The sequence below is a fragment of the Manduca sexta genome, unplaced genomic scaffold (assembly GCF_014839805.1).
Source record: "Manduca sexta isolate Smith_Timp_Sample1 unplaced genomic scaffold, JHU_Msex_v1.0 HiC_scaffold_2005, whole genome shotgun sequence".
Taxonomy (NCBI): Eukaryota; Metazoa; Arthropoda; class Insecta; order Lepidoptera; family Sphingidae; genus Manduca; species Manduca sexta.
In genome coordinates this window covers 1-26,700 of record NW_023592926.1, presented here as the reverse complement: position 1 = coordinate 26,700, position 26,700 = coordinate 1, and the positions used below count along the sequence as shown (strand labels likewise).

The 26,700-nt window shown below is 35.5% G+C and overlaps 2 protein-coding genes across 2 annotated transcripts; one reads left to right on the top strand and one right to left on the bottom strand.

Annotated features, from left to right (window-relative positions):
- Window positions 1-2,848: 2,848 nt before the first annotated feature.
- Window positions 2,849-4,690, top strand: LOC119191854. The gene is made up of 2 exons (XM_037445717.1): window positions 2,849-3,245; window positions 4,238-4,690. The coding sequence occupies exons 1-2, from the start codon at window positions 2,961-2,963 to the stop codon at window positions 4,688-4,690; spliced, it is 738 nt and encodes a 245-aa protein (XP_037301614.1). The 5' UTR covers window positions 2,849-2,960.
- A 1,644-nt stretch (window positions 4,691-6,334) lies between these two features.
- Window positions 6,335-18,769, bottom strand: LOC115442243 (scavenger receptor class B member 1). Its single transcript, XM_037445716.1, has 10 exons — window positions 18,669-18,769; window positions 12,724-12,818; window positions 11,018-11,181; window positions 9,536-9,683; window positions 9,098-9,298; window positions 8,032-8,159; window positions 7,628-7,794; window positions 7,088-7,206; window positions 6,836-6,961; window positions 6,335-6,730 (listed from the first exon to the last, which is right to left on the bottom strand). The coding sequence occupies exons 1-10, from the start codon at window positions 18,682-18,684 to the stop codon at window positions 6,512-6,514; spliced, it is 1,383 nt and encodes a 460-aa protein (XP_037301613.1). The 5' UTR covers window positions 18,685-18,769; the 3' UTR covers window positions 6,335-6,511.
- Between the last annotated feature and the right edge of the window lie 7,931 nt (window positions 18,770-26,700).

Here is a 26,700-nt window from a genome sequence, read left to right as displayed (position 1 = left end):
TTAATATTTTTGTAATTTTATATTTTAAAATTAAATTATTTGTATCTATTATTGTTTTTTATGTATGTACTGTTATGAATAAACATTTTTAAGATTATTAATTCTTTTATTTCTATTACCCACAAATTATACTTTGACACTTTATATAGAATAGAATTACTGAAAATAACGATTTTGTAATAGAAACATTAAAATTGAAAGAACGTTATAAAGCTTATGAGTTTGAACCTCCATGATATTAATTTAGAATCCGAATATTGTCGATGTTCCATATTGTTTGTAATAACCATGAAATAAGAGTAATTGGGGTATGTTTACGTGTCTTCATTTCTGGTTTTAAAAACTTAAAACGTCGTTTCAGTAAATTGATCTTCGGGAACAGTAGAGTCTATACATTAAGCTTTAAATAGTCTAGTAATAAAACGATTCTGTGAAGGCGGCCATGAACGTAAGCTAGGTAGGGGCTAGGATGGTACGCACGCAACTTCTAAATACATAATTCCAATATTCAATTTGAATTTCGCATTTATGTTTGAGTACACACTGTAATCAATATTTTTGACGACAATAAACTATTCATTAGATAATTGTTTCCGTTTTGTCAAATATTTTTAACATGTACATAGTAACTACTGCACCAGGTTATTATAAGTTATAACTGGGGCCGTTGTCAAGTAAGTGTCTTTTCGAAGGGCGGCAGTTATAGTGTTAGTTACAATGTAAGATGCAGCATAAAATATTATTATATTAAATCGGCGGAGATCTCTCATCCTACCTATTTTTTTACTTACCTATTTTTGTGCCTAGGGTAAGTGTTGTTTCTACTACCAACAAGTCTCAGGGACGACCAATTGGGATGTTGGGGTTACCATGGGGCCAAGTGGTTAAGGCAACTACTGGCATGAGTTTCTAACTCTTTATAAACATACTGGCATACTAACCAAAAACTACTATGGGTCCTCCGGAAATGTGTTTAGATAGCACCGCACACCATCCCCCCACCCCTCTCCTCCGAGGCAATTCTTGTGCGCTCGGTATCCACTCCGAATGCACGACCATGCCTGGGGGACGAATGTCGCGGCCCTAGACATGCAATTAAGTGTGGTTTCAGCAGTCGCTAGGCGGTGGATTCCAGTATCTCATTCGCAGGTTTCGCCCGTCGTTGACTGCGGGGTCCGATATATTAAAAAAATTAACGCACACTATAATGTTTTAATTATATCCGTAAAACCACACACTTAAAAATTACTTATAAATGTTCCTACGATTTTTCGGCCGGTTTTAATAAATAATACCAATGGTCTAAAGTTAAAAATAAAAAAAATTAAATGAGAACAAAAATAAAAAAAATTACAAATTAATTTTCATCTCCTTGGTCCATTTACGCTGTTAATTCGAAGGTTTGTTTATTGAAATCAGTCGTAAAACGTTTCATTTCCAATATATTTTTATTAAAACCCTAACCCATGCGTGGCTTGCCTCATAAATATTTAGTTTTATGGATTTATTTTACTGCATCGTTCATGCCGTAGCAATAAAATTCGTCTGTACTTCTGAAGTCTTTCCAGTGAAACGTTCATTTATAATCAAACCACAATACAATTATGTAACTTATAAGCCATATAAAAGTGGTTTTCAGTCTTGAGAATGTTACTTTGTACCAAAAATATCGTGTTGACGCAGCATGACTGTAGGTTATTGATTTATGAGAAATCATCCAACATTTATTTTTTATCTTAATAACATTATGTTCGTTTTTCCAGAATCCAAGACCAACATGGGGCATCCTGCTATTTTTATTGATAAGACTTCATATAGTAAACCTACAGATTCATATGTTTCCTATGCCCCAGCCAATGCCGCAGATATTTTTACCACCGCCTCCACCCATAGCGATACCAATACCAATAGCCATACCTGTCCCACAAACAACAACGACATCCACTACCACTACCTCTACCACTGAGCAAAACGTAGCCATAGGAGTACCCATTCCTATGCCTTTACCCATTCAAATTGCTGTACCCGCAATGCCACCTCCATTGTTCTGTTTGACGAAACCAAGGCCAAAAAACTGTCCTCCTTGCCCAGCGTGTCCCCCCCAACGTTCGCCACCTCTACCTCCTCAGCATTTCATAGGCCCGGCCTTCCCAATGCCAGTTCCTATTCCCCAGTCATAGGGCCAGGACCACTTGTTGTGGTGCCTCGACCCTACCGGAACAGTCGAGGTAAACGTCCATGGCACCGAGTTTCTTCCGCGAGCGAAGACACCAGCAGTTCAAGCAGTTCAGAATGGGATATACGGAGGAGAAATGACAGAAGCAGAAGGTTAAACAGAAAAAGTATGAGAAACGCGAGGAGAAGTTACAAAGTTAGTGATGTGGAAACAAGTGACGGCGAACTTGTGAAACCTGTTCTTACTTATGTCTCAAAAGATGGCGATGTGAAGCTTAAGAGACGAATAAGTGCTGACGAGGCAGCTCAACTGCTCGGTGACAAAGACTCGGGAGACAAACAGTATCAGACAGTTAGGGTATTAGCTAGTGGAAATGGTGGTAAACAATCCCAAGTGTTAATTGTGTCAGATGATGGAGGGGAACCGTCTGTCACACACCGACGCAAACAAGTTGTATTAAGAAAAGGTGCGTCACAGCATATATTAGGTGAAGGGAAGAAGGAACTTATATTTAGACCACCCGATGATAAAGTAATTAACAATTTAACCGTGTCGTTTCAGGTCATTTAACTATTGTAATATTTATGAAATTTTTCATTACAATTTATAACAATAAATAACAAAAGATGAAGAAAAACTTGTTTTATTAATGCTATTGAGGTTTCTCTCTGAATCATATAACACACTTTACGTAAGTGAACAATGATCCTATTCAATAGCAATTAGCGAGAACAATACATTTCTGTTTCCACTAACATTTCTACGAATCACTGCAACGTGCAACATGCGTGTGTTAGTCATACCAACCCTCTCGGTAATAATACCAAAAGTAATAACTTTTAACTTCCAGGAGAGTTCTATTATTAACAGAACATTATTTAGCAGCGAAATGTTCTTATCTGATCTTCTATCCATGACTTTACCTCCGGAACCGCCAGATCTGTCATCACTAGAGAAACTTTTAACACAATATACCACAACCACGAAGAAGACAAATATCCAGAAGAGTAAGCCCAAAAAACAAGCGAAGCCGAAACCTCCAGCAAGAAAGGACTTTAAAAGTTCGAAGGTAAAACTGAAATCTAGACGGAAGCCGCCAGTGAAGCCTAAAAAATCTAAGCCAGCACCTCGTCTAATATCTCCAAGGCGAAAATTGCCAAGTCCGAAAGCTCCAAGACCAACAGCCCCTATTCCTAATCTAGAAAAAGTTAATAATGATAAGCCTTGTTGTGATAGTGTAACGTGTTATAACCCTTGTCCGTACATACCGATGCCCATGCCATTATATCAGTTTCCTCCAATAGTAGTCCCTGTACAAAGTTATTACGAACCGGTCATACACGATCATCCTCCTTTGGACGAAATGAGAAGGATTTTAGAAAAAGCAAGAGAAAAAGGAAAAAGCGATTCAGTTGCAGTACCGAATATAGTGACAGTGAAGGATCAGAATATTCTAATGACGAGTATTGAAGCAATTTAGGATATATTTAGTTGATTTAAGTTTTTTTTTTATTTTTTGTTATTTTTATTTATATCATTAACAAAATAAAACTGTGGTGACCTTTTTTTGTTTAACAAAATAATTATTCGAAAATTTAATCAGTATCTTTTTCATTACAATTGATAAAATATTTAAGAATTACAACTACTACAACAAATGTTTTCTCCATTTATTGTTACTTTTTAAATACTTTATCTCGGAACAAAAGGTTAGGTTAAAAGTACGTACTGAAACTTCAAATGGTCCCGTAAAGTTTTTTCATTCTTATAAACATCAGAATCTATTGGTATCAATATTTTTATGGAAACTGTCAATTTCCTTGTTCACTTAATAATTTTTGCTAATAATCAGCGAGAGCAAATCTTAATATTTTTATAAACGATGTACAGTATCCTGCGAAAGTTTGCCAGGAGCTACAGTGGTTTCGTAAAGCTGTATTTACTCACACATTTCAAAATCCACCTTATGTGAAGTTTCCCAGTCCTTTAAGTTACAATTTAAAATAATCATTACATAATTACTTAATTTTTTTACATAAGATGGTTTTTGTTTTGTTCCAGAACACAATACCAACATGGCGCATTCTGCTATTTTTATTGATGAGAGTTCATCTAGTCAACCTACAGATTTATACGTTCCCTATGCCTCAGCCCCAAATATTTATACCACCACCTCCACTCATAGCGATTCCAATACCAGCCGCCATAAGTCTCCCACAAACAACAACGACATCTACTACCACTACCTCTATCACTGAGGAAAACGTGGCCATAGGAGTACCCATTCCCATGCCTATACCCATTCAAATTGCTGTACCCGCAATGCCACCTCCATTGTTTTGCCAGGGAAAACTAAGGTCGAAGAATTGTCCCCCCTGCCCACCGTGTGTATGCACGCCACTGTGTACTCCATCCTTCTTCTCCTATTGTTCACCATGCCATCAGAAATGTAGATGTAAAAGAGGGAAGATGTTCCCCAACCTTTGCCACTCAACCCTCCTCAGCCATTCTTAGGCCCGGCTTTTCCGATGCCAGTTCCTTTCCCACCAGTGGTAGGATCACCACCCCTTTATGTGTTACCTTACCCCTCTTGGAAAAAATCTAGGTAGACGTCGATGGCAGTGAATTTCTTCAGCGTGCGACAAGACCAGCTGCTCTAGCAGTGTGCAATGGGATATAGGATCTAACGTCTAGTCTGCTCTTCCATGAGCCTGATGCGTTGAGAACGCACCGACGTGTTGCAAATGTAACTATTACAAAATTATAATTAACAGGAGAGTATAAAAAAAATAATAAATTGAATAATAAAAATTTGGAAACTTGTTTCATTTTAAATTGTTATAAAACTCTGTTTAAAACGCATTGCTATTTACTCGTTTAAATATAAACTGGGAATCGTTGCATTATAATCAATATTATCATTTTGCTTTTTTCACCGTTCATGTGAGTATTTTGTTTATGCAATATATCTTTTCTTATTATAATTAAAACTTTATAACAAACAACTTTACTTTTTATCCTATGAACTTTTCGGCACAATTTCTTGCTATACAATTTCAATAAACATGAAATAAAACTTAAAAAATATTTGACTCCACCCAGCTATTGGAATGGTTCACTTATATTTATATCAGTCATCTTACCAAATATTGTTTAAAGAATTACATATTTGCACATTCTACATACTACTACCACACTTAAATATCTTTTTCATTTCGTGATTTACATAGCAACTAGTAAGTATTCAATTTATGGCATCAAATTCTAGGATCAATATTTAGCTTCTAAACAGTCAGGCAAGGTATTGAAAGTTCAGAGAAGGAAATAAAACAAATAAATTAATACTTCTTCGCTTTTAGCTACATCTATTGAAGAAAAATATTATAAAAAAAGATATATTTTTTTTTTCAATTTTGGTTTTGTCTCTCAAAATATTTATCGTTGTTATTATTTACGATCATTTGAAAAATTGCACTAGACATTTTGATCGTTGGATAGTCGTTTAAGACTGGTAGTTTCAAACTCATTTCATTGTGTTCGTAACATGTATCGGATCTAAGCTATAGATAGTATTTTTATATAAGATTTTTTCAAAGTAGTAGTCACTGACCACTGTCAATTTATTTGTCTAAAGATTGAATGAGAGAGTTGATCCAGGACCAGTTTAATTACTGATACACAAATCTATGCGAATTGAAAAAAATAAAACAACCATTTAAACTTATCTTGACCTAATGTATTTACAAATATTTTTACGTTTATGGATTTTTGAAACAATATTCCCTTAAATTTTATTCGATGGTATTCAATTGTTGTTCTTTAAACTACTATTATTCATAAAACAATGGTTTTTTTATTGTTTCGAATGATGAGACAAGATTGCCGTTTGCCTGATGGTAAGCTATACGTCCGCCCATAAACAGTAGAAACACCATCCAAGACCTTGAGTTACAAAGTATTGTTTGGTATTCCGCTTCGCTCGCCATCCTGAGACATGAGATGTTAAGTCGTATTATGTCTAATAGTTGCACTGGCTAAAATTTCTTTCAAAACAGAACACAACAGAGACTACACACTGCTGCTTGGCGGCAGAAATACACATTGCAGTGGTTCCTACCCAGGCGGACTCTCACATAATATGACAGATATGTATTATAATTTTGTTATAGTCATTTTACACTACACGTTCCGTTGAAATGAAATGAGATGAATGAAAAAACAAAGAAATGTTTGTCTTTGTGGGCAAAAAATATCCGTAGCCTCTTTATATCTCATCGTTTTGACTAAAACAAAGTTAATTCTTCCAGTCCAATAATAAATGTTGAAATAATTTTACTAATTCTTCAAATATGTTATCAGAGGTGCAGTCTGCTTTTCTTTTAAACACTTCTTCTTGTGATGAGCGCAACTTTTCTTGTAGATAACTACTGAATACGCTAATAACCCTATACCGACTATAAATAAAATTATTTCTAAGACTAAAAGTACTGTAGGTCCTGTGATGTGAATTATTCGTAATATGTCTTTTATTGTTTCGAAACAGTCTTGTTGTATCTGAAAAAGATATGAAATTTATAACTGCATATGATACCACACAAAGAAATAAGAGTTAAACTTGGTTTGAACTAACTCATAGTTTAGTGGTGCATCGATACTTACAACTTTAATGTAGACCACAGGTACTACCATGTTGGAGAAACTAGCTGTGGCTTCGTTGAAAGTAATATTTCCTAGATTCACATTCATCTGCAGAGCCAACGCCGCTGATAGGGTAATTCCTACTGTCTGAAAACGTGAATAGATTAGCACACCACTCAATACTGCTACCATACGTAAGCAACACTCCCCAGAAATAAACAATGCGCATTATTTTCTTCATAATGAAATATTTTACTAATTCATATTACTTACTGGCTCAACAAGAAAATATGAGTCATGTGCCTCTGCATTCGGCTTCATACCCTCAACGCGGTGATAGATCGCCGGGTCTGCGTGTAAGAAATGTGCCTTGCTCATACCTATGGGAATACCTGGAAGAGACCATAAGCACCGAAATGAAGTAAGCCGAAGATTGGATGTAATAGTTACGCTTCTTACTAACCCTTGCAGTTTAAAGCCATGGTAAATTTTACGCGACCTTGTGGGACGGATATTTTAAGAGGAGCTTATAACTATAATCTTTTATTTTTATTCACACAAACATTTTTTTCAAATACAAACGTAAAATCAATAATCTCATTGTTACTAGGACAATAAGAAACATCCCAAATAAGGCTATCTTGATTACTACCGTCGGCAATTGTAGCAACAATCATAACTAATATAAATTAAGGACAACAACATTTAAGGTCGATATACTATTATGATTTCCAATTGAATGATGTGACCTGGTTGGAATACAACAAAGACTCATTTGAATTTAGGAAGATAACAGGGTCTTTCAAAACTAACCTAAAGTGCATTTTGACAAATCCATCATGCCGCAGAAACCTCGACTGCAGTCTCTAGTAAAAGTTGCGTTATTGATCCTGTACTTCCAGGCATCGAAGCCGTACTCCATGGTCTTCGTCTCTTGGAAGACTAGGTCGAAGGTCCGACAGACTCCCAACCTGTAAATGCTGATGGGCGTCTGTAAGGGAGAGGAAACCAGGAGGATACGCTACTCCTTCATAGGTATTCTCGAAAGTGTAACTGTAAACATTTTAATGAATATTTTACCTTAAAACTCATAGTATAATAAGCGCGATACTTTGTGAAGACGTTAAAAAGTTAACTAATAATTAATTTGAACTAAAGGTTCACAGATAGACTACCTAATATGTCCAGCATTATAATTACATGATAACATTAATTACCTTTCCAACGGTTCAACATCTGTGTTATTGTAATCTTTCCTCCTGAACTTCTTCAGTTCCTTGACGCTGAACCGGTCTTCATCCCTTATACCCACTTTCATTCGGTACATTGTCGAGTTCTCATATAGCTGAAACAACATTCGTGAACATTCACATATTAATCGTTTTTCTAGCATAGTTTTCAAAAGAGCAAGTGAGTCGCCTGACGTTAATATGTCATAAGAATTAGCCATAAACACTAAAAGAAAAATTATTAAGCTTAGCCAGAATCCAGGTCTAATTTTATTAAATAATAACATTTTAAATACAATGATAATGAGCCTTTGGGCACAATATTACATATGGATTTTGCATGTCTATGTTAAGGCATCCGCCTATTATCACTTTTTGACCATGGCACGTATTCCATTGTTTGTTTTACCGAGGTCGGGTTTAATTCACGCTTTTCGTCATGGTGATAAGTCATAACTCACAATAAAATGTAACGAAATATTAATACTTTTATTTCGTGCAACATTCTCTTAATTGGATTAGGTATAGAGGTTCTTCAAATTCATGATTTTAAAGAATGCGTACTTAATCGGCTCGACGAAGATGACACGCGACAGACTTGCTAGTATTATTTGTTTATATTATGTTATGAAAAACGAGATTGATCATGTAATTGAAGTCGGAATAAAGTCATGGTTAACGAAAAAAGAGCGTTTATCATATCGAAGTAATACAAGAGTTACGTCAGAAGAAGATAGATTATTGTAATTATTTACAAATATCTAAGCTATTGTATGAACAACTCTTGAATTAGTTACACCTATTATAGGCAAAGACGACACTTGTATGAAGATATTTGATTACTTATTTATTGTAATAAAATTGCGGCTCGCGGCTCGTAGCGCTGCCACACAAGCCTAGACGAGCTACGAGCAAAACTTCAAATCGGTAGGATCGCCGACGAATTCTCTCGGCGATTTTAAAGCACTAGCAAAAAGACGTCGACGTCCACAAGTACGCGTACTTATTAGAACGTCTATTCCCGCTTAAGAGTGTTAACAATAAGTTTTCTTACCCTATCAGCAATACCGAAGCTATCGAAATTAATAAGTCCAGGCACTAGTTTCTGAGCCATGGCGATAAGCGGGTCGGGGTATCCCCACAGGTAACTGTGCACGTCCAAACTGATCACCGGCTGTGACTTGAGATGCCGGACGAACAGGTTATAGCCCTCTCTTATTAAGGACGGGTATTGGCTGATCAGGGAAGTCGCGCTCTGGAAATACAGGGAAAGATATTAAATACAGTGTTTTTCTTGTAAAAGGTGTGGATTCTAGACTTCTTAAAAATATATCTTCAACCGCTCCTAATCCCACATCTAATTAATGATTGCGGTTTGAAAACAGAGTGGTCTTCTTATAGACTCGCTTAACTTGTAGACCAGTATTTAGCATCATAATGTTGAAAATTATCTGAACTATTACCAATACAATATAGTATTCACACAACTCACCAATAGCGCAAGATTAGGAACTGTGATATTTAGGAATTCAGGTTTTGAGATAGACTTCTCCGGCACAAACCGCAACTTCATCTGTGGGGTGAACCACATCACTCCTTCCTCCTCGTTTAGGTCTACGTCCACGTTGTGACGAATTTCCCTGGAAACATTATCATAATATGAAAATTACAACTTCCATTCCAGAGTCTGAAGAATTACTTACTTATTCCAGTAGCAAGTATATAAAATACTGTAAGCATCTATTTGTCCTAATTCTACTACAGTATGGAATTAAGGTAGATCGTTTTTACTTTCGGCCGTCTGCTTAACTTTACCCCAGTGTAAAGGATGAATCCTGGATAAATTATGTAAGAAAACAAACATAGTATGTTGGGTAAATAGAGATTTGAAAGCAGAAACTTGCAATCAGCCGAAGTTACTAGGTAATGTAATATAAATGTAGACAGAGGAAATCGATAATTGACTATACAGTTTTTTCTGTGCTTAATGGTTTCTATTGCACTTTATAAATATTTAAGTTACAGGTTTAACAACAAAGCATATAATAATAATCAAAAGATTATGAATCTGGTCGTAAATGTCTGCTCAAGGGCAAATCTGTTTAATTATAACTCAGAGCAAAAATATATGGCGGAAATTGCATAATAAGTGATGTTATTTATGGTAAATTACTTGTTACTATGTTACATCATGAGATTAGACATTAATTGATTTATAATTAGAAGTAGTAAAGGCACGCTGAAGTTTATAACCCATCAATCAGAGATTCACGATGTTATCTCTGTCTCGCTGAACACAATATATTGTTTAAACCTCCTCTCATTAATTTTGTCATATTGTGTCACGCTCCAGTATTTTTTTTAGTTACTTTTGTCTCTTTCGCTCCCAATTTCCCTATACTGGTCTAGCAAAATAAAATCCTTAGTACTTAGAGTTATACTCATGATCTAAACGTTCATGGATATGGGATATTATCTAGCTTTTGATTCATTTGCCTGTCTTAGATATGCACCAAGTCTTGACAAAATAATGTCTTGCGTCGTCGTCGTGTCTTGTCGTAAATAACCATGATTGCACATAATTCACCATCGAGATAAGTGTTGTCAAAAATGCATAATTTTGTCGACCCTCACAATGTAGTCGACGAGTTAATAATTGTTTATACCAAATCAGTAATATTAGTTTTGACTGGCTTAGTGGCGTAGTTCTTATAGTACACATTACGATGAGCGACTAATGCGTGAAGGTCCAGGGTTCGAATTCGGGGTCGGGCCAAAATAACTGTAACTGGGTTTTTCTATTTTAAAACATTACTCAGTCATAGCTCGGAGCCAAAAAGTTGACGGTGTGATACCCCCGTTCCTCAGAAAGCACGTAAAGCCGTTGATCTTGCGCCTGATCCCTCGCCGGTCATGTCGGATTGCCGTCTATATCTTTAGATACTTACATCAGCTCATAAAACACTGCACTTACGCATATGTGAAGGGTCCAATTTCTTCCACTTTGAGTTTGTCATCCTGTCCAGTCATAAACCTGTCAGAATTAGTGATGTTGAACACGTAGAGAGAAAGGTGCGCGCCTTCCACCTCCTTCTGAAAAGTCTCCAACATGAATGATCCTTTGTTCACTCTGGTGGCCTGGAATTCATAAATAAATACTTAAAGCTTGCTATTTATGTTTTGTTCTTGCCTTAGATTTAATTTTAATAATTGTTATCGTTCAAGGAAACATTAACCGCTATTTTTAAGTGGAATTTTTGGCGCTTATCATCGATTTAGCAATCTGTCATTCGCATGATTCAATTATTTAAAACAACAGAATACAAGCAATCACAAGAAACTGGAATTGGAAAAAATAAACAATCTTTCAGTAGTATCGAATTCTGAGTATCGAATACTAGATTTCGAGGTTGACAGCTGACGTATGTTGCCATGGCGATTATTAATGAAATGTGCGTCACTGGCTTTCACAATGAAGAATGGAATATTGTTCACCATTTGTAAAGTTCATTGTATAGTTATATTTATTTTAATCAATTCATGTTTGTATGGAAAGTGTGTCATGTTCATTTAACTTAATTGACAGTACATTTTAGGATTTACATGTATTAATTATAATTGATTTATGACTCATTATCATTTATGTTCTTCCCCCAAACTCATATGTTTTCTCCTTTCTCTGTCCTTCTTCGGTTCATTGCATACTTTTCCTCCGTTAATTAAGAGCAGCTTGTGCTAGTAATGTATTTATAAATATTACATTATTCAAATTTCGTCCCGCCGTCAATTTAAATTTATGTTATTCACTCGCCCGCATACGATTGACTCGATGTTCCTATTTAACTCACGATGTTGACAATTACGACCCTTTACGTGGGGTCAGCTCATTTTTATCGAACTTGTATTGTGTTTTAGAACGTTTCTGTATTTATTTACTAGATTAATCAAATAAGGTATGAGATTTGCATTAAGTTTGTAAACTACGTACAAAATATAAGCCATCAATCTCTTTTTGCCAAATCTTCATTCTCTTTATTAATAAGTGTATATCCATATTTCCTCAACAGTTTTTATGGTTGGTGATCATGTACCATTAACCACCATTTTCAATAATCGAACCTAATCCCTTTTTCGAATTGTTTCAAAATGGACTAATCAGAACAAAGTTCTTTTTGACATGCTTACAAATGAGTTATTTTGGTTGGTTCATTCTCGAAATAGAATTGAAGATTTAAATTAGGATCGTTTATTGAAAACAGCTTTAATTAATCCATAAAAATCCTTTGTATATCTACCTCTTATAATATAATACTCTCCCTATATGTAGGCATAATTACATAATTTTTGTTGATTACATTCATATCATTCCGTGATGAATCCCAAACTATAGTTACGTCAGCAATTGATCTCAATTGCAATCAATATTAATTAGTACAATTGTAGCAATTGTATCACTGGCAATATACGGGCACTTGTCGTTTTGTGATTCGAGTCAAGTGAAGCACTGCATAAAAGTATCGGATGGTAATGCAACTCTCGTCTTTTGACAACATATCTCACATTGATTGGAATCATCATCATTATCATCAGCCGCAGGATGTCCACTGATAAACATGGGCCTCCCCAAAAGATTTCCAGATCGCCCTAATGGAATAACAGAATGAAATTAAATACACTTACATAGTTAACAATCAGGCGCATTGGATTCAGCAGTAATGATATGACGGGCAGTATTACCAACAGAAGGCCGATTGTCGCTGTCGACGCCAGCTTTCCTGGAAACAGTATTTCAAAACGAGTATAAGTAGTTTTTTTAATACTTGCTGATTGAAAAAAGTACAAGATAGTAAGTATTGCGAGTGGTTAAGGTTTTAACTGTTGTAACTGACACTGGGTATGTAAATTTTAAACGCCTTTGAAATAATTATAAGTTTATTAAATAGAAGCTTTACCAAATTTATTTCTATATATACTAAAAAATAATTTACATGATAATATAAGTATCAGCCCCGAGTCTGGAATTTGTGCCCAATATAGCGATAGGCCCGCCCCCTATCACATCATGGGACAGAACACACTTGACCAAAAGTGTGAGCCCTGGTTGTACCTTTGCATACCCCTTCAGGGATAAATGCATTATGTGTGTGTATGTGTGACTTCATTTCAGTTGACTGTCAAATAAACAAAACTGAACATAGCCAAAGGAAGAGACTCTATGTGATCGGGTGTTATTGTAAAACATCTAAATATTTACTTCGTTCTAAAGGTCACTTTGAATTTCGTCAGTAATTATTTCTTATTTTTCTTTTATAAAAGCTTCATATCTTTTAATTGTTATTGTTATCCGACATTCATTACAAACTTCAATAAATAACAAAAAGGTCGTGTGTGTTATAAGTTCCTTGTGTTCAATAATAATCTGCATAATATTCTGTATTGATTTTTCACTTTTCTACATAATCTCCAGAGGCTGTAGCCAAGATGCTTTTCTGAAGTAGTTAACGCTAATGTAAAAAAGAAACATATATGGGAACGATATGATTCCCTCCTAGCCTAATTTCGGCCACGGCGGTCAATCTCAACGGAGACCAGCGAGGTACGCAGGAGATATTAATAATAATAATAATAATATCAGCCCTGTATTATATACTTGCCCACTGCTGAGCACGGGCCTCCTCTTCTACTGAGAGGGATTAGGCCTTAGTCCACCACGCTGGCCTAGTGCGGATTGGTAGACTTCACACACCTTCGAAATTCCTATAGAGAACTTCTCAGATGTGCAGGTTTCCTCACGATGTTTTCCTTCACCGTTAAAGCGAACGATAAATTCACAAAGAATACACATGATTTTAGAAAAGTCAGAGGTGTGTGCCCTTGGGATTTGAACCTGCGGACATTCGTCTTCGCAGTCCGTTCCACACTCAACTAGGCTATCGCCGCTTATAGGAGATATTATAGTGCGCAAATGCGAGCGCAATACACTGGTGCACGATATGTTCCTCTATTCTCATAATCCAGTGAGACTGTAATCCGATGTGACCAGAGAGAGAGCAACGGCAGGACCAACGGCCTTACGTGCTTTCTGGGGTATCACACCACCATCTTCCTAACTCCGAGCTGTGACTGAGAAATTTTTATGTCATTTGCATGTGCAAGGTTAGTGTTAACTATTGCCAGAAGGCATCTGCTACGGCCGCAGGTCAAAATACATAATTATTCTAAACTAGCTTTTGCTCGCGGCTCCGCCCGCGTTATAAAGTTTTTCAGGCTAAAGTTTTCCATTATAAAAGTAGTAGTTTCCCGGGAGCCTATGTTCTTCCCAGGGTTTCAAACTGTCTCCATACCAAATTTTATCTTAATACGTTGGGTAGTTTTTGAGTTTAAGACGTTCAGGCAAACGGATGCAGCGGGGACTTTGTTTTATAATATATTTTTTTAGAACTTTTTAAGAGGAATAATCCCGACATACATCATTGTTGCATAACTTTAACCGTTTACGCAGCGCACGCAACGGAAGCTCTCAAAACTAATAAATTGTCCCCGTATTTGTAACATGTTTCATTACTGCTCCGCTCCTATTGGTCATAGCGTGATGATATACAGCCTATAGCACTCCACGAACAAAGGGCTATCCAACGCAAAAAGAATTTTTCAGTTTGGACCGGTAGTTCCAGAGATTAGCCATTGCTGCTCCGCTCCTATTGGGTATAGCGTGATGATATATAGCCTATAGCAATCCACAAATAAAGGGCTATCCAACGCAAAAAGAATTTTTCAGTTTGGATCGATAGTTCCTAAGATTAGTAAACAAATATAATGAGAAAGCTTCGAACTGCTAAGCTATCGGGAGTTGCACGTGTCATTGTGAGTCAACCATAAAAGATAGACATATGCTGTCGTGGGATATTTTTTACATAATTTTAAGGAGAACATTTCCGTCATACATGATTTCTATGTAGCTTTAACCATTAAGGTTGCACACGCGACGGAAGCTTAAAAATGGAGTAACTTCTCCCGTTTTCCCAACATTTCCCTTCACTGCTCTGCTCCTATTAATTGTAGCGTGATGAAAAGTATACTATAACCAGCACAGGAGTATGAAAAATAATTGTACCAAGTTTCGTTAAAATCCGTCGAGTAGTTTTTGTTTCTATAACGGTTATACAGAGAGACAGACAGACAGACAGACAAAAATTTTACTAATTGCATTTTTGGCATCAGTATCGATCCCTAATCACCCCCTGATAGTTATTTTTGAAATATATTTCAAGTACAGAATTGACCTCTCTACAGATTTATTATAAGTATACATAGATGAGCGTTGCTGCATGGATCAGCCCAACCTTGGGGTTTAGCCAAGTCAAAATCAAAGTTACTCGGAACAAAATATAACCAAAAACAATTTCTGTCAAGCTTTGTAATTATATTACATAGCTTGACAGAAATAATATTAACTATCTTTTGTTATGACATCACAGTGATAGCGAAGAATTTCACTCGTCCTCATGGGCCGCCTCGTACGCATTAGCGCCTTGTATTACTTCTGGCGGACCTAACATTATCGATATGAATGTCATGTTCAAATAGTACTTTGTCCTAACTCTCATGGCAGCAAATATAAGCTATGGGCCGTGAGGTTAGATTCTTAGGCCAGGCAATTAAAAAAAACACTTTGATGGAAAACAGCACCAAATCACCCGACAGACATTTGTATTTTTTGTTAATTGTTTCGTCTTTACCAAGGCAAAAAAACTACGATGGGTTGAGCTATGTACCTCTATTTTAAAGATAAGGACATGATTCGTGAGTATGACATATTGATATGGGAATTAAACATTAAAACAGGGATAGGATTCGTGCCAAAAATATCTTGCGTCGTTTTTTACTATTCATTGCACTATAGTTCAGTTTTTTACGTAAGCGAATGAAAATAGATTCAGTTGTGCATTCAATGGGTTAGATGAAAGTGGATCAGAAATTTGGAAATTGTTTTTATGCTGTGCTGTGCATTGTGGATATTTTGAACATCAGAACTCAATACACTGAAAATACAGTCGTAGAGTGAGTAATTATAGAGAGAATTAAGCGAACAGCAGATGACTATAATATAACTAATTAATTTGTACCTAATTTAATTCGCGAACCCTGTGTATCACGCTCAAAAAGCATCCAATTTTACCATTTCCAATCCTATATAAAAAAAAATGCACATTACTAAACAATGTGACATTAACAGCATTAAAATAATCCATAATTAACAAAGTTGCATCATTAAATAAAATCACAATATCTACACACCTATTTCACGTGACCCTTACACATTCCTTTTATTTTATTTTTACAATTTTTTTTATTTAGGTTGACGCACGATCAGGTATATGCAAAACACGAATTGGTAACAAACAGGAAAAAGAACTCGTATCCTATAGGAAAATGATACTAAGCTAAAAAAATCTTGCCAATAGATGCCTAAGTATATATTTGGCAAGATTTTTTAACTGATCAGAGGCTGTCCAGCGTCAATAAACAATCTAGCTAATATTTTTAAGACAGCTTCAATGACGTAGTTGTATTGCGTGCGCAGTACGAAAACGCTCCGACGCGACGTCCAGCTTCGAATGTCGGGTTGGGCAAATTGATATCGGGCTGTTCTGCTATCAGCTCATAGCCTAGATTTAATGCCCGATAGGCGGTAGGCTTACCATTTAACACATCATCGAACGGAACACACATGGCGAACTGGGTTCTGTTGTTACACCTCTGTCTACCTCTTCGGGCATAATGGTATGATGGGTGTAATTTTTTTTAATCTATATCACACTATATTTTTCTTATAAGTAAATCTATATATAAAAATGAATCCCTATTTCCCTTGGTCACGCCATTACGCGTGAACAGCTGGACCGATTTCACTATTTTTTTTTGTTGTGTTTGTTATTGTCAGGTGAAGGATCTTATGAAAGAAAAAATTAAGGAACTTGAGCGGAACGCTAGAAAATTAATGTCAGCGATTGACAGAATGCGTGCTGCAAATTCATAGTTAAGACGGGACAACGTCTGTCGGGTCAGCTAGTTTATTATAAGTTCAATTGAAATTATATTCATCTTTCCTACGTTATATCTAAATTAATGCACTGATCATAAGGTGCAATGTCCTTTTGTATTCAACACAACAGCTATCAACAGCGTAAACAAACGAATGTTATTTCATGAATAAAAAAAAATTGTCTTAATTATAAATTATTGGCACCTGCTTATGGCTTATTGAATCAATGATTTGACATATAAGACAAATTCTATAAAATACGACTACCTAGTACCAAGACGAAACATTACACTTTGTTATTGTTAAAGTTCTTAGAAATGTTTTATATACGACCCGCGACGCTAAACGTTCGCCCATATCAAACCGTATGAAATATTTCTAAATATTTTATCATAACAATCACCTTCGAGATATGTTATCATAATAGATCACGAAGATTTTACAGAAAATATCTCTTTTAGTTTAAACTGTTCTTGTTTTGTTCATCCGTGTACTGCGAAGTGACAAAGAGTCACCGACATAAGTATAAAAAAAGTCATAAATTAAAATCGAATAAACTTTTTGTGTTGTTATCAAATATTTTTATTCATAAAAATAAAATAATAGGGCATTTCTTTACACAAAGAAAAAATCTGATTTAATTAAATTTGCACAGGTGATTTTAAGGTTTGATTTTGTTCAACCAGTTATGGGGTTAGTGTACATAATAAAATACCTCGTATAATGCCTTTATCGCAACTAGAGCACCCATTTTTCACAGGGTCCTAAAATATGTACACTTGTATCTTCATAATCTCTGTTTCTGATACCGATTACGTGTGATTTGTTTTCTATGAATTAGCCTAGCTTTTTCAGACCCAAATATATTAGAGTGCGTCTTTTGACAACAAGATCGACTTTTCCACAATTTCTAATCTAATCGCCCAGAAATGTGAATCGCTATTGTCAAAAGTATTTTTTGAGGATGAAATAATGTTATTAAGTGCATCAAAGCTGTTTTTTATAACGCAAAAATCTCAAGCAATTTTACGCACATAAAGAAGAGGTACTTTTAATACAGATTCATTAGGTTGTTTCAATTGTAAATTGTAAACATAAAAAAAGACATGAGTTTACAAACAATGACCATTTTGTATAAGTGATTCATTATTCAGTTTTCAGTAAAAAAAATTACTTTCAGTATGCTCAAATTACTTCGGAAGAAAGTACAAACCATGATTGTAACCTAACTACGACGTTATATTTTGTAACGTTATTTCGAACAGACTTGAAAAAACCACACAAAAAATGCTCATATTTTAATATTTGTCAAAATTATAGAGCAAAGTTACTGGAAAATTTCAAAAAGCTGATATTACTTAAAGGCGTAATGTAAACCAAAATTAATTGCATATTAAACGTGTGTAAAAATTTAAGAGCAAAGTTACTGAAAAAAAAATTCAGTGCTAACAAATGACATAACCTATTTTTTCATGATTCAATATACGAACACTTTTATTAATAAATGTGACGAGTTATTACTCACAAACTGTAAACAAATTAGCACTATTAAAAATAATGACCAGTTACAAAGACCTACCGGTACATTTAGCCATGATGAGTTACGTCGATAGGCGCGGTTCATCGCTCACTGGTCGCACACACGTCCGCCCGACACCAACACCGCACACAACTGACGTATATTTAGGTGCGTCACTGTATATTTAGATTCTCTGTATTGAACTTTCAAAAATATTACAGTTTATTGCTTTCAATTGCATTCTCGGGATGTGTATTGTGAGGCAGGACGGATACATTTCATTTTGGTTCCCTAAGGGCAGTCTTTTGCCTATGCTAGGAGGTCTAACGAGGCCCACAGATACTCAATTAGTCAGATTCACACTATCAATAGTCAGGAGAAATTATACTTTATGACGGACGCCTGAATTGTACCGACTTTTCTTCTGGGATATATAATAACTTTTAAAAATATTACAGTTTATTGCTTTCAATTGCATTCTCGGGATGTGTATTGTGAGGCAGGACGGATACATTTCATTTTGGTTCCCTAAGGGCAGTCTTTTGCCTATGCTAGGAGGTCTAACGAGGCCCACAGATACTCAATTAGTCAGATTCACACTATCAATAGTCAGAAGAAATTATACTTTATGACGGACGCCTGAATTGTACCGACTTTTCTTCTGGGATATATAATAACTTTTAAAAATATTTCAGTTTATTGCTTTCAATTGCATTCTCGGGATGTGTATTGTGAGGCAGGACGGATACATTTCATTTTGGTTCCCTATGGGCAGTCTTTTGCCTATGCTAGGAGGTCTAACGAGGCCCACAGATACTCAATTAGTCAGATTCACACTATCAATAGTCAGAAGAAATTATACTTTATGACGGACGCCTGAATTGTACCGACTTTTCTTCTGGGATATATAATAACTTTTAAAAATATTTCAGTTTATTGCTTTCAATTGCATTCTCGGGATATGTATTGTGAGGCAGGACGGATACATTTCATTTTGGTTCCCTAAGGGCAGTCTTTTGCCTATGCTAGGAGGTCTAACGAGGCCCACAGATACTCAATTAGTCAGATTCACACTATCAATAGTCAGGAGAAATTATACTTTATGACGGACGCCTGAATTGTACCGACTTTTCTTCTGGGATATATTTCACAAGAATTTCACAAGAAGAGCCATTTTCAGCAGGTTTATGACAGTCGCTATCTCGTTATATACAACATATGGGTACTAGTTTAACCTCGATGGATACCTAAAGGTAGCATTTTATGCTCTAATTGTTAATGTAGTGAGAATAATAATCCGGAGTTGACACAATACTCTTTTCAGTCATATAGAGACAAAATGTTTTTGTCATAGTGATACCGTCACCTACCTTATTTAGAGAGGTCCAAAATAATAATAATAATAATAATAAATCAGTTTATTGTCTTATTACACAAGTTATAACATACATATTCTTACACTTATACTATAATAAAGACAAAAGGATGCGGCTCAGCTTGTGCTGACCGGGACAGTAGTTCCGAGCAGCGCTGGTTTTCAGCCTCTCCTAACTTCCTAGGATGTTATGCGGAAAGTGTATAGCGTTGGCCTTCCAAGCGACAAATAACATTTTATGTTTAAGTAAATTAAACTATGTGAAAAAAAAAAACAATATCAAATGACTAAAAATTAAATAAAAAGCAATAATGACTTTAATAAGAACGGATTTCTAGTTTGTGCGTGTGTGTTTGTGTATTAGTATGTGTGTGTGTGTGTGTGTGAGTGAGTGTGTGTGTGTTAGTGTATGAATTTATTTGTGCATAACTAATTGAACAATATGGGTTATACATTAAAATAGTCACATAGGCGAGAAAATTGCCAGTAAGGGTGAGTCAAGTTTTCTGCTGCAAGCTGTCTTTTAAGTAAAGCATTTTTGTACTTCATTTTAAATGTCAGTAAACTTATCTTTTTTCTTAAAGGAGGGGGGAGGTCGTTCCAAATTCTTGCAGCAGTGAACTTGAAACACGTTCTGTACCGTGTGGAGCTGTGCACTGGAGTGATAAGAGAGTTATTACTAGCTGACCGAAGATTCCTATGAGTTATATCTTTTACCCAAGAGAGTTTTTCGGAATAAATACTCTGGATTTTTATACCAAATTACTCTTTGAATTGTGCAAGCGTAATGTAATTCCCTTCTTGCAGACATGTTGAGAATTTTTTTCTTATTCAAATATGGTGTGATGAATTCTCTCCGAGGTATATTATAACAAAATCGTATACAGGCATTTTGTACTCTTTGGATACTTCTTTCTGTTTTGGAGTTTAACCTGGGCCCGAACACCGTACTGCAATAATTAAATTGAGACAGAACTAGTGACTCGGTTAGAAGAATCCGAAGGTTTTCGTTAATGTATGGTCTAATTTTGTATAGAGTTTTTAATTTAAAAAAGGCGTTTCTAATTTTACTGTTTATATGATCTACATATTTTTGTTCCCCATCTATTATAAGACCCAGATTACGTGCAGAGTTTACATGTTCAAGCACTGTGTCGTTAATTTTTACCTGCTCTCCACAATTAAGCGTATGTTTTATTTGATGTTTTGTTCCTAGCACTAGCATTTGAGATTTTGTCGGATTTAATAACAGGGAGTTTTTTTTGGACCAATCAATCATATCATCTGGATCAAAAATCAGGAAAATCATACGAAAAACCCACATATTGTTGTCGGATCGCAAAAAAATATAATTAAAACATAAAAATACCCATATTAAGTATATAACTTCAAAATCAAAACGTAGACATAAAAGCACAGTGATTTATATATCCAAAGAATTTATTAAGTATTCAAATTGTATGCATTTCAAAATGTCAATAGCTGCACATGTTTTACCTCATACTCGTGGAGTAGAGATAAGGAGGAAATATATTGGAATTAACAAACTTCTAATAATAGGGAAATTTATGCAAACTATAACAAACAAATTACATTATATTGTATTTTGTAAAACATCGCTTTAATTGATAATTGTTATTATACTAGCGTTAATTCCCGGCTTCACCCGCGTAAAGACTTTTCTGAGATAAAAGTCCCGCTAAATATTTTTAAAGATAGAATGTATGCCGTTCCCAAGGTTTCAAAAATCTCCTTACCAAATTTCATCGAAATCATTGGGTTATAGTTATAGAGTGAGATGGTACGTATTAAACTAAAATGTACCGGTAAAGTCATAATAGCAAAGTAACATTCAGAAAAATAATTTTCTAAATTTCTGGCTTTAAAATCCGGTGGATGGAGTACATGTTACATAACACAAAGAGATGCACGTAGCAAGGCGCGCCGTCACCGGCAACAACATTTCAGGCGTAAGCAAGAGGTAGCGATATAATACACTTTTTCGCGGGGTAAAACCGCGTTATCGTTACCGCTATTTGGGGGGTGAGTGGAACGGTAATGTTGGTTTCACCAGTCTTACAGCCCAATGTCAACACTCGGGACTATTGCATCGTCCGAGCGAACACTAGACTGAGTCCCTATCCCTGAATATACATTACACCAGCATAACAACCAAAACCCGCGGTGGCCTTCTTCGGCGCAAACTCTTGTTGCACTGAGATAGCTGTTCGGAACCGTCGCTGCACGTTACCGCATTTGCGACACCTCTCTAATTGAGGGGCTAAGATGCCCCATACGCTAAAGGACGCTTTTGGCGTCTACAACATCGGGAGGCCGACTACCCGCATTGTCGTCCATCTAGGAGTCGCTGTAGTTGAGCGAACAGCCCCCACTGCTCGCCCCGCGACTCCTCTAAGCCCCAATTAGTCGCCTCTTACGACAGGCAGGGGATGCCGTGGCGGAATTCTCTAGATGCCCCGAGCCACAGGACACAGCGTTAAAACCCTATTACAACCCTTCTCTTGCTCAAAATATTTTTTAAAATGTGGATAACTGCATCATTTTCCTCTAATTTTGATGCTGTTTTCACAGAAGAATTTTTTTCTTCGTGTTACATTTAAGGCTTTAATAAATTAAATGTAGGAATGTACCCTATCTTAATGATCATATTCCTTAACTTCCTTAGGTCGATAATTTTTGAGTATTCTTTAATAAACAAGACTCATTGCATCTTTATTCTGCTACGATAATAATATACACAATAAATAAACTTGATTAGTTGCTGTTTGTAACACAATTGTTATGTTTTTGTAATTTATTAAAATCGTAATAGTTTGAATTTATGGAAGCAGAACACATAAAAATATTGTTTTTAGTAACCTTCGAACGACTTTGAATTCAGTACCCTCATTAATCTTATTTCGTATTACTTATAGAAGTATTCTTAGGTAGCTTATATACATCTTACTAAAATTATAATTAAATTACGCGACGGTGTGTGTAGAATCGGATGATTATTAGAAGAAAACGCAGGAACCATTGAACGAGTGAATTAAATTCGCCACAGACCCTTCCCCTGGAAAAACTTACAAAAGCTACTTTTATACTAAAACATAAAACAGAAGGACATTCATTTACAGTGTCTTTTATGTTATCGAAGTCACGTGCTTCTGTGCGAACTTCTTCTTCTTCCTGTGCGAACAGGTAAGTAGCATCAATTACACGTGTGACTTCGCCATATTTAGAATATGGTATTTCATTTATCATCCATCCTATTCATACAAAAAAAGTTTTTATCCGTAAGCGCATAACACATTAGATGTTTATAAAAAAATGATTACCATTATTATCAAATGAATTAATCATACTATTGTAGACAATCGTTCAACCAATTACACTCTGTATCTATTTTATACTGACATCCATATTAAATCAACTGATTAATAACTACCTAAAGCAATATAATTATTTCAACACCAATTAAATGAAAATTACTTTTTTAGGCTTGGAGCTCAATTAAAACAAATTCTTCTGTATTATTTTATTTGATTTATGATGTACTGATTTCTTATATTTACGCGGATAAGACATTGAAATAAAACTGGGGATTTAATCACGGTTTTTATATAATAATTTTCTCCCGACGTTTCGAAGACTGCAGCCTTCATGGTCACGGGACGGACTATTATTTATATGTATTTTTTATTTTAATTGATTTGTTTCGTTATAGGTTACTGCTCGGTGTCAATATGAAGTTTTATTTGACCGATCTTGGTTTACAATAGTTACAGTGGTGGGTGTTTGGGCATAGTAGTCTATCAGTCTATGAGAAGCTACCTTCCTCGATACCCTTCAGCAATACCAGCCGTTCTAGTTGTACATCAGCTGACACCGAATGTGTTAAACATTTCGCTCATTCCAATATAATTTCCATGCCGTCAATTTTCCAGTTCAAAACCCAAGGTTCTATGACGCAGATCTAATAATAAACCGTCGTCTACTCTGGATGAGTAATCGTCAAGTAATTTAGTTTAATGTCTAGTGTACTGCGGTTTATAGAACTTATTTGAAATTATGCAGTCTTCTAGCAAAGTCACTTATGCAGTAAATGACAATAAAAGACCACCTGCTGATCGACATTTTCATTGGGCTTCACTAAGGGTTTTAAAAAATATATCTTGTACGCCAAACTTAATATCAGTAATGTTTACTGTATCGGTGGAGTACTGTGTTGCGAGCGCGGTATGCCACCGCTCTAAAATCCTCGGTTCGAATTCCGGGTTGGGGAAAGTGATATTTGGGTTTTTCTGCTCAATATCAACTCGGCGTCCGGAATTTGTGCCCAGTATGGCGATAAGCTGGGAAATAACAATTGTCCATTTGCAAGTGCGTAAGGAAATAGATTCGAACGTGCGACCTTCTCATTGACCGTTCCACTACAAAGACATGCCACACGAACACGTTGTGTTTATATAAGTCGGCCCTTGCCAGGCTAACAAACGTAGAGTTAAGTTAAAAAACAGCACGACGAATAATCACACCAGCCTATTACGGCGCATACACATCAGTTTTATTTATATCATATTGATAAACGTGTTTTTTATTACAAATATTTTACGAAACCAATGACGTTTAGTGATTTTATTGAAAATGTTATGTAATGATGTTAATACTCGATATAATAGACTCCTCGATCCTGTGTGGTCTTTATACATACATACTAATATATAACCTCAACTCACCCCAAGTTCTTTTTCCTTAAGACATTTGCTCCCGGGAGCCCTTTTTGTTCCGATCCGCAATAGTTTTTTCAATAGTAATGTCAGTCTGTTGTCTTCTTTTTTAATAATATATATATCGACAGTTTCTTTGTACAAAAGAGTTTATATTCGAATACATATATATTTACGTGTGTTGTGTTATGTGTAAATTAATTTGGCCGAATCTGTCCGCGCTTCCAATAATGGATTAATAAATGTTAACAGAAAACAAACCTAAATATTACGTCAAAATGTACAGGATATTCGAAGAAAGAGTTTAATTATCATAATTATTGTATACAGTAAAATTATTTCAAAATTATATTAAAAAACCTTTAGCCAGCCATTTTAAATTATATTCAGTTTAATTTATAAGTATTAAGTTTATGGTCAAATAATAAATAAGCCGCATTGTTAAGGATAGATACGTTGGACTAATTGCCTAAAATAGATACAAGTCAACTTTAGGGACGTAACTAAATTAAGAACCGAGAAAAAACATCCGTGGTAGAGAGGTAAAAGAAGTTTCAAGTTAATTTATGTTATCCCTACCAATTACCTATACCGTTCGTAATTACTGGCATTGTGGCTCTTAACATCTAACGTCTAAGGGTGACGAGTGTAGCATTATGCTACGCAACGCTTTGGAGTTTAAAGTTTAAGTTAGGTATGTTGTTACTGTTGCTGGGGAGTTTTATTGATGACAGTCAGTCGGGTGGTTCGTTCGTGTCATCTATATCTATATAAAGCTGAAGATTTTGTTTGTTGGAACACGCTAATCTCAGAAAGTACTAGTTCCCATTGAGTAATTTTTTTCTTGATAGCCCATTTATTGACGAAGGCTATATGTAAAACATTACGTTATGACTAATAGAAGCGGAGCATCAGTGAAAAACGTTGCAAAAACTGTTTTTTTTTCCTTTTGAGAACTTCCGGTTTGTGTGCTAAACGGTTAAAGTTACGCAATAATCATTTATGACGGAATTGTTCCTCTTAAAAATTCTATAAAATGAACTTTGAATCAAGTCCCCAGCCACATCTGTCTGCCTGTCGGAACGCGATAAACTCAAAAACGAACTAACGGATTTCAATGAAATTTGGAATGACGCCTGGGAAGGACATATTTTTTTTATTCGGGAAAATATATAGCGAGCCATTATCCCGGAAACCTTTTTCACACGGGAGAAACTGCGAGCAAAAACTATCATTAATAAAAGTATTTTATACACCTACCGTGGTACATACTGTATAATCAGGAGTCGATTATAATAAGAGTATTATCATACAAGTGACATGTGTGTTAAGAATAGCACGAGGAATTCCGTAAAACTGTGTTGACGTAATATTGTATAAACTCGCGAAACATATAATAACAGGTTGAATGGGTAATGCTTCTAGCAATAAGTCCATTAGACTATTTAACATATAATAATAAAAAGTCACATAAAATAAAAAAAAATATTGCTTTGGATTTGGGCCCGGTTGGACCACAAATAGGCCCAGTAGATTAAAATATAAGTTGTTATACCGCATATATTATACATAACGGGACTATTTCGGCGAAAGATTGTGACGCGAGCAGATCGCGAGAAAACTTGTATAGAACATGTATAGTAACATTCCTACGTATTTGCGCACCATTCTTCCAATTGTGTTAAAACTTATGCAGTTATTGACATTTTCCTGAACATAATATCGCCATTACGTCTGTGTGTACATAAATCGTCTATGAGTCGTGCCGGATAGTAATTATTGTTAATTTTGCGTACATTCGTTTGAGAATGGTTGTTTGTCGTATACATATCCTTAGTTGATGATAGTACGTATAATATTATTATCATTAACATATTAACAAAAAACAAATTGTCTGAAGACGTATGTAAGCTCTTGGGTATTCGTACCTGGAATTTAACGGACATGAGCAGAAGTTCGCTATCGTAGATTTTAGTCGGTATGC